This window comes from Aulonocara stuartgranti (assembly GCF_965226115.1).
Source record: "Aulonocara stuartgranti genome assembly, chromosome: 16".
NCBI lineage: Eukaryota > Metazoa > Chordata > Actinopteri > Cichliformes > Cichlidae > Aulonocara > Aulonocara stuartgranti.
Window position 1 is genome coordinate 35,963,025 of NC_138952.1, and position 17,144 is coordinate 35,980,168.

At 42.1% G+C, this 17,144-nt stretch overlaps 1 protein-coding gene across 1 annotated transcript in view; it reads left to right on the forward strand.

Moving 5' to 3' along the window:
• ttn.2 (titin, tandem duplicate 2) overlaps positions 1-17,144 on the forward strand; it is a 217,919-nt gene that overhangs the window by 64,513 nt on the left and 136,262 nt on the right. Inside the window, exons 63-84 of the mRNA XM_082507917.1 lie at positions 1,892-2,170; positions 2,455-2,736; positions 3,330-3,608; positions 3,702-3,989; positions 4,366-4,653; positions 4,788-5,078; positions 5,436-5,723; positions 5,871-5,981; positions 6,071-6,356; positions 6,476-6,659; positions 6,738-6,821; positions 9,535-9,802; positions 10,044-10,304; positions 10,669-10,878; positions 10,992-11,069; positions 11,174-11,200; positions 14,546-14,602; positions 14,773-14,811; positions 16,301-16,375; positions 16,545-16,592; positions 16,758-16,835; positions 16,929-17,000. Coding sequence (XP_082364043.1) covers positions 1,892-2,170; positions 2,455-2,736; positions 3,330-3,608; positions 3,702-3,989; positions 4,366-4,653; positions 4,788-5,078; positions 5,436-5,723; positions 5,871-5,981; positions 6,071-6,356; positions 6,476-6,659; positions 6,738-6,821; positions 9,535-9,802; positions 10,044-10,304; positions 10,669-10,878; positions 10,992-11,069; positions 11,174-11,200; positions 14,546-14,602; positions 14,773-14,811; positions 16,301-16,375; positions 16,545-16,592; positions 16,758-16,835; positions 16,929-17,000 — 3,873 coding nt within the window. The remainder of the gene's footprint in view (positions 1-1,891; positions 2,171-2,454; positions 2,737-3,329; positions 3,609-3,701; positions 3,990-4,365; positions 4,654-4,787; positions 5,079-5,435; positions 5,724-5,870; positions 5,982-6,070; positions 6,357-6,475; positions 6,660-6,737; positions 6,822-9,534; positions 9,803-10,043; positions 10,305-10,668; positions 10,879-10,991; positions 11,070-11,173; positions 11,201-14,545; positions 14,603-14,772; positions 14,812-16,300; positions 16,376-16,544; positions 16,593-16,757; positions 16,836-16,928; positions 17,001-17,144) is intronic.

Consider the following 17,144-nt stretch of genomic DNA (forward strand, 5'->3'; position numbering starts at 1 on the left):
GAGGGCGGGGGAGAGAATGAGAGAAGAAGAGGCAGCTGTGCAGCGTAACGACAGAATAAATCCAGCTTTGTGTCTTTTTTTCATTATAGCTGAAAAAAACTGTATCTCTTCTCAGCTCAATACGAAACGCGTAACATTTTCTCTGAATGCGGGACCATTTCATTTTTACGGGACGGTTGGCAACTCTACTAACTAACCTTATGAATAAAGTTCACTATCAGTAACATCATAGCACCCACCCAGCTGTATAAAAAGTTTGTCATGCTAGCTAGCACGCAGTACGAGTTATTGTAACTGACTGTAAAGAGTCAGCACAAGGAAAATAAACTCCACCTAAACTTGGTTGATATCTGACCCAGATAGACTGCAGGTCATAACTTCTTACCTGAAGTTCAGTTCACCTGACACTCGGACCGGCGGCCGCTGTTCCAGGTTAACTGGTGCTTAGATTAACTGGATTTGGTTGAACAGATGTGTGCCACACTTGCGTTTCAGGAGCTGCTACCGACAAGCCAGCAAAAAAAACGCCAAGTGTGTCACCTGTGAGGTTATCTCCAACACACTTTACCGACAGTCTCGGTCGTTGTGTCCCTGGGCAAGACACTTCACCGTTACCTACGGGTCAGAGGGCCCGGTGGCGCCAGTTTCCGGCAGCCTCGCCTCTGTCAGTGCGCCCCAGGGCAGCTGTGGCTACAATGTAGCTGCCATCACCAGTGTGTGAATGACTGACTGTAAAGCGCTTTGGGGTCCACAGGGACTAAATAAAGCACTATACAAATACAGGCCATTTACCATTTACAATGAAAAACAGTTCTGTGACAAATAAATCCTACAGTCCATGCACAAAACCATCTGTGTCTGTTCTCAACAGAGTATGCACACAGAGCTCTGCAACATCACAAATCAAATCTAAAGTGACAATGTTCTTTGATTACTGTCTTTGTACTTATGACAACTAATCATAAAAAATGTGTTAAAAATAGTGAACTGATAAACTTGTAAAAATCAATATTTATGCAGAATGTATCTGATATATTCTTGGATTTTGACTGTTGTTAGAATGTTAGAAAACGGTTTCAGGCGTAACAGGTGGTGTTTTATATCAAAATTCACAATAACAGAATTCAATAAAATTTTATTTATTCATAAAGCACCAAATTATAACAACAGTTGCCTCAAGATGCTTTATATTGTAAGGTAAAGACCCTAAAATATAGTGTTCACTACTGGCAGACCCCACTCCCAGTGGCTCTGCAGGTTCAAATGCACTGCAACCTAAGAAAACACCAGCAAATAGACAATTGCAGCAAAAGCACACAAAACAAACGGAAATATAATTACATTAAAAATTATTTAGGCGAGACAAGAGCTGTGGATTGAAAGAAGTGTTGGAGTAATGTGTGTGCTCAACACATGATTCATGCAATCCTGTAGATACACATTTGCTATCAGTCACCTTCTCAGCTGTTCCGTCACATTATTGTCTCCTTTAAATCAATATTGTTTTTGTGAGGTTTTGTTTTATTCCACTGTGAACATTAATTTGCAGTTTTCTACTTGCTGATGTTTTCTTTGGTTGCAAGGTGTTTGACTTGTCTGGACCACTGTACCAACCAGGTTGGGAAAAGATACAAGCACCCCACAGGAGACCACCTGTCCTCTGTGGTGCCCACACATGTGACGGGCCCCACCTCCTGCCCCCCAATACCTTTATTAAACAGTTAAGATAGAAGTAGAATCAGAATCCTTTATTATTCACTGAGGCAAAAATCACAGTTTTTGGCAACAATTCAGATTGTAATGCAGTCATCTTATCGTTTTAGCCCGTTCTGTTATTGCCCTGACAATTCTATGTCTGATAGAAATGTTTGATATTTCTGTTTGGACCCAGAACCTCCAACGTTTGTGGTGCCACCGCAGCCAGTGGAGGCCATGCCAGGCTCTAATGTGACGTTCTCAGCCATGGTGAAAGGCAGCGCCCCTCTCAAACTCAAGTGGTTCAGAGGGACGAAAGAGATCGTAGCTGGACATGGCTACGATTTCTCCCTGGATGATAACAAAGTTCTATTAGAGCTTTACAACGTGGACAAATCTCATGCTGGAGAGTACACCTGTCAGATCATTAATGACGCAGGAAAAGAAAGCTATCCAGTGAATCTCACTGTCAAAGGTTGGCCAGAAAGAACTTATTTCTTATTTCACTAAAAAATATATATTTTTAAAATGTGGTTAATCCCAGGTAAGGTTTGGGTAACTTTGTTACCTTTGGTTAATATTAAAACACGTACATGTGACAGATATTTTAAGATCAGGAAAGGGGCAAATATCTTTTCAGTGGCACCACACACCTTTCTGCTAGCAACATTAATTAGTTAAATGCAATCGACTTTAGGTTTTTCTTGTCTATAAATTTCTTCTAACGCAATCATTTTAATAACATATTGTGTTTTTCAGAGCCAGCAACTTTCTCAAAGAAGCTGAAGGACATATCAGTTGAGAAGGGCAAACCATTAACCCTGGAGTGTACATACACGGGCACCCCCATGATCACTGTGAGCTGGTACAAAGATGGCCAGCAGATCTTTGCTTCATACAAATACAACATTACCACAACAGAAAGCTCCTGTATCTTAGAGTGTCTCAGCACTGATGACAAGGAGGCTGCAGGAAAATACTGCTGCCAAGTGTGCAACGATGCTGGGAAAGACACGTGTGAGGCAGTGGTTTCTATCCTCGGTTAGTACAAGATCACTGAACCCACTCTGTTTGGGTTCATTTGTTGATTTGTTCCTGCAAAATATTCTTGGGCAAGCGTCCGATGCATCCACCAGAGTACAAATGTGTGTGAATGTTAGATAGAAAGAGCAACACAAACTGAATAGTTAAAAGAATGAAAAATGCCCCTTATTAGGTAATAATCGAGAGTCAAACTTTATACTCTCTTCAGAGCCGACCACCTCAACAAAGTCTTTCCTTCTGATTAGGCAAATCAGGAGACTCTACTTAGAAGCAGTGTGCAGTGGTTGTAAACCTGCAGTAATAAGTAACAAACTGATATCAGCACATTGCAAAGGTATAAAAATATGGAAACCTCAAACATACAGAAGCCAGAGGTTTTGCATTATGGATGTTACAGTCGCCCACTTTTATTCAGTAAAATTGCATATAAGACTATATGATGAGGAAAAGCCTGATAGGTTAATCTATAAGCAATAATACATACAACCACACTCAAAGCAAGACTTATTATATGTGTAGCTGTCCCAAAGCCTGCAGATCTGATTTAATTTACAGTGTGTCCCTATGTTTTCTGGCGTTTGCACACACAGAGCCACCATATTTTACTGAGTCACTGGAGCCCATGGAGGTGACAGCTGGAGATGCTGTCTGTCTGAAATGTCAGGTTGCAGGCACACCTGAGATCAAGGTGTCCTGGTTCAAGGCTGATGGCAAAGTCAGGTCTAGCCCCACCTGCAAGCTGGAGTACACAAAGGGTGTTGCCTGTTTGAAGCTAAGTAAAGCCACCAAGTCCGATATCGGAGAGTACACCTGCAAGGCAGAGAACAGGATTGGCTCTGCTTCCTCCAGCTGCAGACTCAATGTGCAAGGTAAAACCTAGTTTTCCAGATTACTGAATTTATACCTTTGTAAAAATCACTGGCTTTTCAGACTAATGTCTGCCATGTGTTTATCTTTTACAGAAGCTAAAACGCCACCATCATTCCCAAAGAAGATCACCAGCCTGCAGCAAACTGAGGGCCAGCCAGTGCGCTTTGAGTGCCGCGTGGCTGGCTCATTGCCCATCGAGGTGTCCTGGCTGAAAGACGGCAAACCTCTGAGTCAGGGGGAGGAGTTTTCCATGCTGTACGATGATAACACAGCTGTTCTGCAGATCAACAACAGTGAGATGAGGCACTCTGGGGAGTACACTTGCGTGGCCACCAACAGTGTGGGCTCAGCTTCATGCAGAGCCAAGCTCACTCTGCAAGGTGTGTGACGCATGATTGGATGGTTGATTCATTAATACTGGATGCTTATGAAGCAAACAGTGTAACCTTTAGATATCTCACCGTCACCTACTGATTCTGACTAGACAAAAACGAGTCTTCTATTTATTGTGAAACTGTGTTAGGAGACCTCATGACTTCTGGTCACTGCTCCTCACGTTTCTGAAAATGCCCCACTCTGTTGTACTTAACCACCTTTCTCTTTCACGTTCTAGACGTTCTAAATGTCTTTTGTTTATTATTTTTGACAGCACTTTGGTCAGATGGTGCTGGGCTGTTTAAGGCCCCAAACTGTTTAATCGTGTCCATCTAAAGATTTGTTCTTTTATCTTCCTTTCATTCATTCGCCACTCTGCAGAACCCAGATACCCTCCGGTATTTGACAGGAAATTGTCACTACAGGAGGTGACAGTGGGTGACAGCATTGAGCTGGAATGTCACATGACTGGTTCTACCCCCATTAAAGTCACTTGGTCCAAAGACCACAAAGATATTCGCTCTGGGGGGAATTATAAGATTAGCTGTGTGGATAATACACCTCACCTGACCATTCTGAAGGCAGATAAATCAGATACAGGGAGGTACTTCTGCCACGCCTCTAATGACATGGGGAAGGACTCTTGTTCCTCTGATATCACTGTCAAAGGTATTTGAACCTGGGGCACACTCATGCCATCTCGGCTCTCTCTTCTAAAGCATTCACGTCTCTCGAAGGACATTGTTTTGTCTTTGAAAGCTGCTCCCCTTCTCATCATTCTTACTTTCTTGTCTTGATTTCAGAGCGCAAAAATCCTCCAGTGTTCACCAAAAAGCCCTCAGAGCACATCGAGGACATGGAGGGCAAACTGGTGAAGATTGAGGGCCGAGTCTCCGGGTCGCAGCCCATTTCAGTCAGCTGGTTCAAAGATGACATGGAGATACAGAGTTCTGACAAGTATGACATCAGCTTTAAGAGTAATGTGGCAGTGCTGTGCATTAAAAACAGCCAAGTGATTGACAGCGGAAGGTACTCGTGCCAGGCCTCTAATGAAGCTGGGAAAGCCTCCTGTGATGTCACTGTTGGCATCTCAGGTATGTTTGATTTAAAGTCGAAGCATAATTGATGCTCACAGAATGACAGCTAGCAGGAATGATTAAAAAATGACAGAGCTTATTTAGTGGTTTGGTATGTTTATCGAAGTCTCTGGTTTTCTTTATTCCATTGTTATAATCTTTGATGATTTGGACTGTTGGTTAAACATCTTGCTTAAATTGTTAACTAATGAAGGCTTCAAGTCAGACTTTTTCTCCTCATGTATATTTGCTTTTTAACCCTGTTATTCGCATTTACTTTGAAGTCTTTGTTTAAAGGTCTTCAGATGTGTTTATGAATCTGAGCACTGACAGCAGTACAGTCAGATAAATCAGACTGGCTTATCTCTCTTTCAGAGGCCAAGAAGCCCCCAGTGTTTGACGTACCTCTCAAACCAGCAACTGTGGATGACGGCGAAAAGCTAATTCTCAGGTGCCATGTCTGTGGATCTTCCCCTCTGAAGATCCAGTGGATGAAGGACAGGAAGGAGTTGACACCATCCAGCAGCACTAGAATCAGCTTTTCTGATGGCACAGCATGTCTGGAGATCAGTACAGTCTCTAAACTCAATGCTGGTGACTACCTCTGCAAGGCTACCAATGAGGCTGGCAGCGAATTCTGCAAAGCCAAAGTCACTGTCAAAGGTAAAAAAAAAAAAAAAAGGTTAAATCCCCTCAGATCTGTACTCTAAGATTTTATTTATTTGTAATTGTTTTTATTTCTCAAAAGTTGAAAAATTCAGATTTTTGTTGCTTTTGAGAATCTTTCATTTGTAGTTTGTCATCTTGCAGAGAAACCTGGAGCAGCTCTGTCTCCTGCTGAAGCTCCAGCAGCTTCTCCATCCAAAAAACTGGACAATCTGTTCTTCATTGAAGAGCCTAAAACTGCACACGTTACCGAGAGTGAGGGTCTCAACATTTGCACAATGCACAATCCAAATGTGTAAAAACGTAGGCATTTCTGATCTAACTCCTCTACCTGTTGCTCACAGAGGGAACCGCCACCTTCATCGCAAAGGTGGGTGGTGACCCCATTCCCAGTGTGAAGTGGATGAAAGGGAAGTGGAGGCAAGTGACCCATGGTGGCCGGATCTCCATTGAACAGAAGGGCCAAGAGGCCAAACTGGAGATCAAAGAAGTGACGAAATCGGACTCTGGTCAGTACAGGTGTGTCGCCTCCAACAAACATGGCGAGATCGAGTGCAGTACTGACATGCACGTAGAGGAAAAGAAGGACGTAGTGATGCTTGAGGGAGACCTCCGCGCTAAACTGAAGAAGTGAGTTTAGAATCTGACAACACAGAATCATTCAGACTGAAATGTCGTTTAAATGTCGTTCAATTTGTCATTGTCATTTTGTTTATCTTTAAAAATGTATGACATCTCCTTGTTCTCAGAACTCCATCAAAGCAAAAGAGCCCACAGGAGGAAAAAGACATTGACATAGTTGAGCTGTTGAGAAACGTGGACCCGAAAGAGTATGAGAAATACGCCCGGATGTACGGTATCACTGACTACCGAGGCCTACTGCATGCAATTGAGCAGCTCAAAAAAGAGAGAGCTGAAGAAAGTGGAAGACAAGTAAGGGTCTCCACAATCACTTGGTCCGATGATTTTGAAGCTGTGGATGTCTAATGCACTTGTTTGTGTTGCTGACAGGAGGTAGACCGTGGAGACAGAGAGTCTGATGAGGACATGGCCAGGCTGGTGGCTGACCTGCAGAAGAGGATGGAACGGACTGAGGTCAGGACATGTGCAAAGTCCGTTTTGAAAACCAAAGCTTTACTGTTAATGCAACTTGAAATTCATCGTTTCATAATGTTTGTAAAGAATTTAGAAATGGATTTCAGAGAGGAAGATGCAGTAAGGTAAATATAACTTTTGTTTGTGCAGGTCATCAGTATAAAAATAAAAATAAAGGAGATTTATTCACCAATAACATCAATTTACAAAATCTTTCTGAAGCTGAATCTTACGGTGGCCCTGAGAGGCCAAACGGACTGAAAGCATCTGCAAAAGCACACACAAAACACAAACAGACAAAAAGACAATAAAGAAAATACAGAAAACAATCAGAAAGAAAACGGAAATGTTTCCGTCAAGTTATTGTGTCCCCTGAAACACTTCTATTTTCCTATCTGATTTTGTTTTTGTAGTTTTTGTCATGTTTCTTTCATTCCCGTTGTCTTTTTTCTGTTTCCATTGTGTATTGTGTGCTTTTGCAGCGTTTTCCTATTTGCTGGTGTTTTCTTAAATCCGTTTGCCCTCCTTGGGCCACCGTAATACTCTTAGGCCCACAGTAGAATCCAAAGTTTTACATTTTGTTTTAGTTGAATCACAGTACAATTAATATTTAACTTTATTGAGTAAAGCTTTTACTTGCAACGGTCGGAAAGAGTTGCTTATTTAATCGTGATCGTGAACTGGGTGTCTACAGCTCTCTAAAGTGTTTTCCAGCAGCAATTAGAAATCTCTCACTGATTTCTTTGTTAGTCAGCTAACTTCTTTTTACTCCCCTGAGCCTTTTAGTAGATACACCTATGGTATCGATTTCAAAATCCTACGTTGCCTTGTTCTCAAATGATCACATTTACAAGTTTTTCAGAAAACTTGACTTCTGACCTTTGACCTTGAGGTCAAGGTCACTGAGATTTGATAAATGGTCTGTATTTGTATAGCGCTTTACTTGGTCCTAAGTACCCCAAAGCGCTTTACACTATACACAATCATCCACCCATTCACACACACATTCACACACTGGTGATGGCAAGCTACAATGTAGCCACAGCCACCCTGGGGCGCACTGACAGAGGCGAGGCTGCCGGACACTGGCGCCACCGGGCCCTCTGACCACCACCAGTAGGCAACGGGTGAAGTGTCTTGCCCAAGGACTGATATTTTTAGCATATTCACCAATTTCAAAGGTGACTTCCATCTCAAGTTATTACAGCCACACAATTTTCAGAAAACCTGACCTCTGACGTTCAGGTCAACCAAGACAGCCCTACAACTTCCAGAGCCTTCAAGAACTCATGGTGAACCTCACACACCCTAGAGCAGAGGTCTCCAACCTTTTTTGCGCCTCTGACCGGTTTATGCCTGACAATATTTTCATGGACCGGACTTTAAGGTGTTGCGGATAAATAGAACAAAATAAAACTAGTACCGGTACCGAAAAAGAGAAGATTTATTCATAACACACGTGAAAAGACCCAGGAAAACCGAGTTAACGATAAAAACGATAACAAAATAACGCTGAAAACCGATAAAAACTCTGAAAACCATACATTTCATACCTGAGCCTCAACTCTCGCGGCCCGGTACCAAACGACTCACGGACCGGTACCGGTCCGAGGCCCGGGGGTTGGGGACCGCTGCCCTAGAGGACCTGCCACCAAGGATTTCTAGGAGTAACCAAGTGGTGGAAGGTTTCCACTTTGATGGTCTCAGAATCTCGTCGCTGTACCAGTCCGTTGTGGTAAAGAGAGAGCTAAGCGTAAAAGCAAAACTCTTAATTTACCGGCCAATGTACACCCTTACCCTTACCAACGGTCATGACCTCTGGGTAGTGGCTGAAATCATGGATACAAGCGACGGAAGGAGTTCAGCCATCCGGGTGAAGTGTTCTAGACAAGTCCCACCAGGAAGAAGCCCCGGGACAGACCCAGGACAAGCTAAGGACATTATATATCTTGGCTGGCTAGGGTGAGGGAGGTCTGGGCTTTTCTGCTTAGGCTGAAGCCCCAGCAACCCAGTCCTAGATAAGCGGAAGAAAATCAATGGACTTCCTTCTAGAATTATCACAAGCACAAGATTTTCAGAAAACTTCACCTATGACCTCAGACCTTGAGGTCAAGGTCACTGAGTTTTGAACTCATCAGCGATAGTAGATACACCTGTGGTATTAATTTGTAAATCCTACGCCTTGTTTTGTTCTCAGGTTTTGCATTGACAAACTTGGGTATCCACGTGACACACCCACATGCCCGGCAGGGTGTGCGGGTGGGGCGACAATACCTTATAAGCCTTTTACAGCTGAAGGCTAAAAATCCTCAAAGCATATTTAAAGGATAATTGGCTTTGTTATTAATGATAAGACCAGTGGTTGATGTGCCGTTGATGTGTTTTTGTCAGTCAACAGTTATAGGATGCATTAGCATTTATATCAGTCCAACTTTATTCTGAAATCGTTGCAATGGTCTTTTTTGCTGAATTAACAAAACTAATGTTGGTACAGGGTCAACATTGCAAGTGATCAATTACGTTGTAGCCATAGACCCAGTTTATTTTCTTTGGTCCTTAACATATGTTGTGCACATAAACATTATTAGAAAAAGCTGTTGAGCCATCAGAGAATCTTTCCTTTACTGCAGTGTACACTTAATAGAAATAATCACAAGGATGAAAAACTGTTTGTCTGGCATGTACTTCATAATGCTCTTTGTCATTATTGCAGCCTGTCACTGTGGTGAAGGACATTTCCAATCAATCTGTCTTCATTAATGAAGAAGCAGTGTTCGAGTGTGAGATCAAGATCAACTACCTAGAGATCACGCTGTCCTGGTACAAAGGCACACAGAAACTTGATACTAGCGACAAGTACAATATCACCATCAGCGGCGACCGCCATCTGCTCAGGATCAAGAACTGCCAGTCATCTGACCAGGGCAACTACAGGGTGGTGTGCGGGCCCCACATATCCAGTGCCAAGCTCAGTGTCATGGGTCAGTACTGACAGCTTTACTGCATCTGTTAAAAAGTATCTGTTGTTTGATAAAGGGTAATTAGCATTTCACCTCGGCAGTTGTCTAGTTTAGCTTAGAGGCTTTAGCTTTTAAGTGGTTGTAAATGTTCTGTCTTCTTGGCTGATTGAGAACAAAGCCTCCTTACAGTAAAAACTCGATTATCTTAAATAAACTATTTTCTTTTGACTTCATTTTTGTTTTTATGTGTTTTGTCCTTTAGAGGTGGAGGTTGAGAAACATCTACAGGACACAATGGGTAAGGAAGGCCAGTCATGTACTATGTCTTGTCAGATGTCCATCCCTAATGTAGAGGCTCAGTGGTTTAAAAATGGAAAGCAGTTAGAAATGAAGGACAGGTACACATCTGAGGTGAAACACAAGGTTCAGAAGCTACTGATCAGAGACCTGAAGCCTGAAGACCAAGGAAGATACACCTGCAAGTACCAACAGCTGGAGTCTTCAGCAGACCTCTGGGTGGAAGGTTTGTACCTGGAACCCATCCTGCAAACTTATAGACATGTTTTACGTAGTTCCCAGTTACTAACCTCTTTGACTTCCATTATCAAACTCTTAAAATAATGTTGGCAATTTGAAGATTGCCCTCTTTTTTCCTCTTTGATTTTGTCCTTCTCTTTCGTAACTTTCTTCATGATCGTGTTCCAAAAGCATGCCCCATTGTCCCACTTGTTGTATTTTTACATGCATTTTGATAACTGTCCCATAAACGATGATCATCATTTTTAACCATCTAGATGATATTTTGATGAAAAATGACCATTTAGCTATTGTCATACACTCCCAATTGTGATGCCATTTACCCATTCCCGTCTTTATCTTTTTTTTAGCTGAACAAATTCATTTCACCAAACGCATCCACAACATCGAAGTCAATGAGCGACAGTCAGCCACCTTTGAGTGTGAAGTGTCCTTTGACAATGCCATTGTTTCATGGTACAAAGACACCTGGGAACTGAAAGAGAGCCCTAAGTACAACTTCAGAAGCGAGGGCCGAAGACATTTCATGGTCATTCAAAACGTGACCGTTGAAGACGAAGGTGTGTAGTGTGCCATCAAGCTACAAAGGCTCGTCACAAAGTCCTGTAGATTTTTTTCCTCGTTGTTTGTTGAGACCTGAGTGTAAAAGATCTTCATTACTAATTCCTTATAGGCGTGTACTCAGTAATTGTGAGGTTGGAACCCAGGGGAGAGGCTAAGAGCACAGCTGAGCTTTATTTGTCTGGCAAAGGTACAGTTCAGTCAGGCAACACTTTTTATGCTTCTGCTCACCTTTTATCGAAGTGTTTAACACTCTGTTTATTCTATATTTTCTTTTTCTTTTTTTTTTTACAGAAATTGAATTAGCAATGGTCCCCATTGGTAGGTATTTTATTTTCAAGACCCTCGATGACTTTAATCATTCAGGAACATCTTTGGAAAACCTCTTTCTGCCCTCTTTATCACAGTCAGATATGGACACAGTCCACCACTCTAGTTCACCACTGCAGGTTTTTACGAATTCAGACACAATCAAAAATGATCTGACTCTTACCAGGTTCTAAAACTAGGCAAATGCAACCTCAGAGGAATAGCATCACATGACATATTACATCATGTCATAATGTATTTAAAAGATTTAAGGCAAAATTTAGGACCAATGTGTGAAAAAATAAGCCCACACTGTGATTCACTAGCGTGTAGAACCACTTTTTTGAACTATTTTCTCACATTGTTCTGGGTGAATCTCCTGTTGCATGACCCAATTTTAGCCAAATGGCTTTACATTTGACAATATCTGTGTGCAATGCCTGTGTTCATTTGAGCCACCATTAATCATGGAGTCTATGTTAAACTCACATGGCTGCCAGGTGCCCAAGTCCTGTTAGCGCCAAACAATGATCACGGCTTCTGATATGATGTGTTTGGCTTTGATTTGGTAGACCGGGTGTGGTTTGACTAGGAGGAAAAGGCTGCCCAATCTAAAGTGGTGTTCTGTTATTGGACTTCTATGATAATCACAGTGTGTCCATAACGAACACATGTTCAAGTATAAGGGTGTTCCTAGGTGGAGGTGACACCAGGACACGCTAGGTTGCAGGTTGGTGATTAATTTCATATCTGTGTCATGAGTTTAGCTGTCAACTGATCACCACCTGGTAGTGAGTTGGATGAGGTGAGAGCAAAGGATGCTGGCCATGCACGCCCAGATATATGGGGAAGGTGCATTGGGAGCATCTAGCCGAAGCCCTGGTCAATTTCCACTTCTGGCATAACTTTGAATACATTCCGAGAGAGACTGAGGGCATTGAGCCATTGGGGCAAGCATAGCAGATGGTGGACACTGGAGCTAAAGAGAGCTGTTAGAGGGACTCCTAGTGGACTTGGTTAGCCTGTGGCGTCACAAATACTCCTCATAGAGGAAGCAGAGTCTGGGGATGAGGTGGATGATTTGCAATCACTAGAGGTGAGTTTACTGGGATAAGACAGCTTCTTGTAAGTGGTAAGACCCCCAGGGTGGAGATTTGCCTTGTTCCTTAAGGCTTTGGATGTTGTGGGACTACACTGATTGACACGCTTCTGCAACTTTGCATGGCACTGTGGGGTGATGCCTCTAGATTAGAAGACTAGAGTGATGGTTCCCTGAGCAAGGTTCCTTAAACGGACTCAGGCGCAGACCAGGGATTTCTTTGGCAAGAAAACAGTGCGTTTATTTACAGTGAAGGGAACACCAGGTGAATATATACATACAGAGTGCCAGGGGAAAGGAGTCCGGGGCTCCAGGGTCCACAGGGACACAGAGGATGAGTCAAAAACGCTCCTCTCTCTCTCCAGAAAGTCCAACACCTCTCTTTCGCCGCTCCTCTATCTCACTCGTCCAAACACAGTCACAAACGGGTTCAGGGATGATGCCGATAGCCCAATGAACCAAGAATAGCAAAGGTCCGCCATCTTAAGTACTGCTTTAATCCACTGGAATCGGCAGCAGGTGTGATGACAAGTGCAGGTGCGTGGCAGCAGGTGTGATGACAAGTGCAGGTGCGTGGCAGCAGGTGTGATGACAAGTGCAGGTGCAGGGCCTGCAGTGAGCACCACCCCGGCGGAGGGAAGAGGGAGAGAGAGCAAAACAAAAACAAACATGTCCCCTGACACGGAGTCAGCCGGCGAGACACGGGGACCATGACATAAGGTCTGTATTGTCAGTAATGAGTCAGACCTGTCCCCACTGGCTGTTGGACTCTGTTAGTGGTTTTTCAGTGATTTTGTACATAATGTTTGTGGACAAAATTTGTAGACATAGCTAAGAAGCAAATTTTGACTTCAGTGGCCTCAGGGACTCATCTATGTTTCTCTGCATGATGAGATTCTCTTGGCTTCATCACATGGTCGTTTCCAGCCTGCACTGAGCTGTTTTACAGGAGAGTCTGAAGATGTGGGAATGAGAATTACAACCTACAGGTTTTTCTTATCTGGAAAACTGTGAGTTCCTGTCCCAAGTAGAAAGGGTCTGTCTCAGGGTCGTGTTCCTACAGTAACCGAGAAACGAGTGGCGTGGCAGCAGTTATTAGGAGTCATTACCAATTTGTTGTGGTGAACTGAGAGCTGAAGGTGTTGACTAGTAATTTATGTTACTGCCCTCACCTATTGCAGTTCTGAGTAGTGACTTAAATAACGAATGATGGTAATGAGCTTTCTTCAAAGGGTAGCTCGGCCCTTCTTTAGAGACAGGGTGAGGGACTCAAAAGAGCAGCTCTGCTCAGAGAAGCTGTGGCAACTTCTGCACACAGGAACCAGGCGAGGTGGCTCAGGCATGTGAGTAGGATACCTCCTGCCTGCTATATTAGGTCTCCTGGCCATTTACCACAGGAAGGAGACCTTGGGGAAGACCAAGGACAAATTGCCTGTCTTTAAGACGCCTCAGTCACCCACCCGAAGAGTTGGAGGTGGTGGCTAAGGAGGCTCTGGGCTTGTCTGGGCATGGATGGATCAGTGGGTGGATGTCATTGCCATTTGTCATTTGTCCTTGAGGGGAATTTGATGTCCACTCATGGGATTTTCCACTTGCTTTCCAATTCCACCTCAATGCGTCAGATTAGCAAACTGCTAACACTTCTGCTTTTACAGTTGTAGACACACTTGTGTCGATCATCATTTAATCTATTGAATGTGAGCAGCAGCAACTTTCTGTTACTTACATGCTTTATTCCTATAAAGGAAGTAGGGGTATTTCATACTGTGTCTGCCTTTTTGCTCAGTGTTTGTTAAATATGTAATGACACAATGTATATTGTTGTTCATCTGAGGTTGTATTTGACCAAATTTAAGACCTTCTAGGACCAGATGCATTTTTCCATTACCTATAACACTATTATCTATGATTTTATAAAAGTGAAACCAATTAGCTTATTTTTGGGAAGCTGTTAAAATGTTGAACTTAAGCTCCAGGCCTAAAGGGCCGGATATGGAGTTACTAGTTTCAAGTTAGGTGGTTAGGTATGGTACCCACTAGCCTGTGTTACTACAGGACTACGCTAGCTGGTTGTACTTAATTGATGTTATGGTTGAAATGTGCCTATCTATACTTTTTATCTTGTAACTGGCAAAAGCAAGAGGATTTTCCAAAATGTCCTACACTTCTACTCACACAGTGGTTTTGTTTTGTTTTTAATAGTTAACCAATAGTTAACCACTTAACCAAAACAGAACTTTTGGTACCATACTCTGTAGATATGCCAGATTCCTCTGTTCAGAGGCCTGAAGTGCCTACGTCAGTTGCAATTCAAGGTAAGGCATCATAAGCAGCTCACTTTGTTCCATTTATTACATCAGGGAATTTACAGAGCAGTTTCTGTTATAGAAATTTCATAGTAGTTTTGTGGCCCACATAGAATTAAGACAATGTTTACCTGAATTTAACAATGAAATGGAATAAAAATGTTTTTTGTCTTTTAAAGAATCTTATGAATTCTATCATTATGAAGAAGAGATTGAAGGTATTTACTATTTGTTTTTATGCTCCTGCGTTTTGTCTTTTTTCCTGTTAATTTGTATCTGTTCTTCTTTCTTTCTTTGTGCCTAATGTTCTGAATGTGTTTTGTTGTCACTTTGTAACTTTAATCCAGTTTTCCATCTTGATGCCACACTCACTAACTTTTACTTATGTTTTGCCATTTAATGGTAAATGGCCTGTATTTATATAGCGCTTTACTAGTCCCTAAGGACCCCAAAGCGCTTTACATATCCAGTCATCCACCCATTCACACACTGGTGATGGCAGCTACATTGTAGCCACAGCCACCCTGGGGCGCACTGACAGAGGCGAGGCTGCCGGACACTGGCGCCACCGGGCCAGTGTCCGGGCCCTCTGACCAACATTTAACATTAAAAGTGTGTGAGTCTGGTTTTAGGGATGAGATTTATTACATAAAATACGTTGTGTTCAGTTCTGTTCCATTAGGTTTAAGCACACTAAAATACATTTTGCACTCTTGCTTTTACACTTTTTGGATTTTGGCTAGGCTTAGTAAGAAAAGTACAATATTAGGTAAGAGTTCTATCTCCACCAGCTGAACAACAACAAGTATATATGGACCCTCTCCACACACACATTTGTATTAGCTTTTTCTATGCCTGTAAATGGTGTTTGGTGTGTAATGGATCACTAAGAATAGAGCTTTTTAAAAAAGTCGTTCCAGTTTGAAGATTTTAAGAAGTTCAACTTCTGTTTTTAAACGAGGACAAATAAAATGTAGATTTTTGTCCTGCATCTCAAAGATGTGCGGCTTTATCTCTTTTTTTCTTTAACATCAGACTGTACAGGTGTTAGGGTATTGATTGGCCCGGGCTTGAGGCCTTTGACTGGCCAGCAGTTTTGTATGATGTGCTCATCATGCTCTTGTCAGCACAATGTCGAGAGCATGCACAGCAATACCTGTGTGCGTTTGAGCCACATTACTCATGTCTATCTTGACATTTGTCTTTTTTTAAATGTATGTTTTTTCTTATCTTATATATTTGTGCTTGCATACGTCTCTCTTTTTTATCCCTCATTTCACTACCAGCCTTTGTGTGCTTGTTTTTTTAATAACCACTTTTGGTTCAGTAACAGCCTAATATCTGATGATCTGGTTTTGCTTACTGTCGAGCTTCTGAATCTTTTAGTTTCTTATCACAAATACATTGTTCTGCATTATCATTCTGGCTCCTATCAGAGTGCTTTGCACAGTTTAGGTTTGCACTGATCTTTTGACCTCTCTTGTCCCGTCTAAAACACACCACACACTAATGACCAAATGCTTTAGATTGTACTGACTTATGTCCAAATGCTTAAAAAGCTTATCTAGAAATTCTGAGCTTAAAAGAAAAAAAAATAATTAAAAGTGTTGGATTCCATGTTTGACTTATGAAGACTTAAGAATGTTTATGTTTTATGACACTTACCTTCGATCTTGGATGTGTTCCTTTGTGCATGTGTTTTTCCAGCAGTTGTAAGAGTTGCCATTGAGGAGACAATGGAGACCAAACAAGTTCAAATGAGAGAGGAAATCCCAACAAAAGGTACAGCAGAGCTGAGCATATTCTGCTTTCCCTCATCCTACAACTGTGTCTTTTTGTTCTTTTATTACATTATCTACTGTAGTGGCGTTTTCAGTTTTTAAAATGGCGCCGTGTATTCTGCTGCACTTCTCTTCTTCACCTAATTGTGTTTTTTTTTAATTTCCCAAAGTTGAGGAAAGGCCTGAAGAGAAACCAACACCAGCATCACCACAGAGAGGTACTGACAAACTGTTGATGTTGACACGTAAATTTATTAATTACATTTCTAGCTTCTTTTGTTTTTACTGTTATCTCAACTATACTTTGTGTTTGTTTGATCTTTTACTTCCTAAACCTCTTTAATGTTGCTTGACCTTCACTTAATTTAACTGCACATTTGAAGAGCCTGAAGCCAGAAAGCAAGTGGAGGAAAAGATTGCTGTGGTTTCAGTCCCAGAAAAGGATGTTCCTGTTCCCAGAGGTAGGGATCCCTACAAATGTCTTTAGAACATCTTTGCTAAGGGCAATCTGTTGTCTCGTTTGATTATTATATGTTTGAATATTTCCTTAAAAGAAACAGAGGAAGTTAAAAGGCCGACTGCTTCCCCACCTCCACCTACTGAGAAGCCTGGAGTGCCAAAGAAAGGTACTTCATGTTGCTTAATGTTTCTTTGATGTCTTATCAACTGTGTGCCACACTATACAGTTTCCCACCACGCTGAGTCAGTCTGGCTTCATTGAAACCTTTATCTGTTTTATATGTCATGCTGTTTCTATATACGATTCTGGT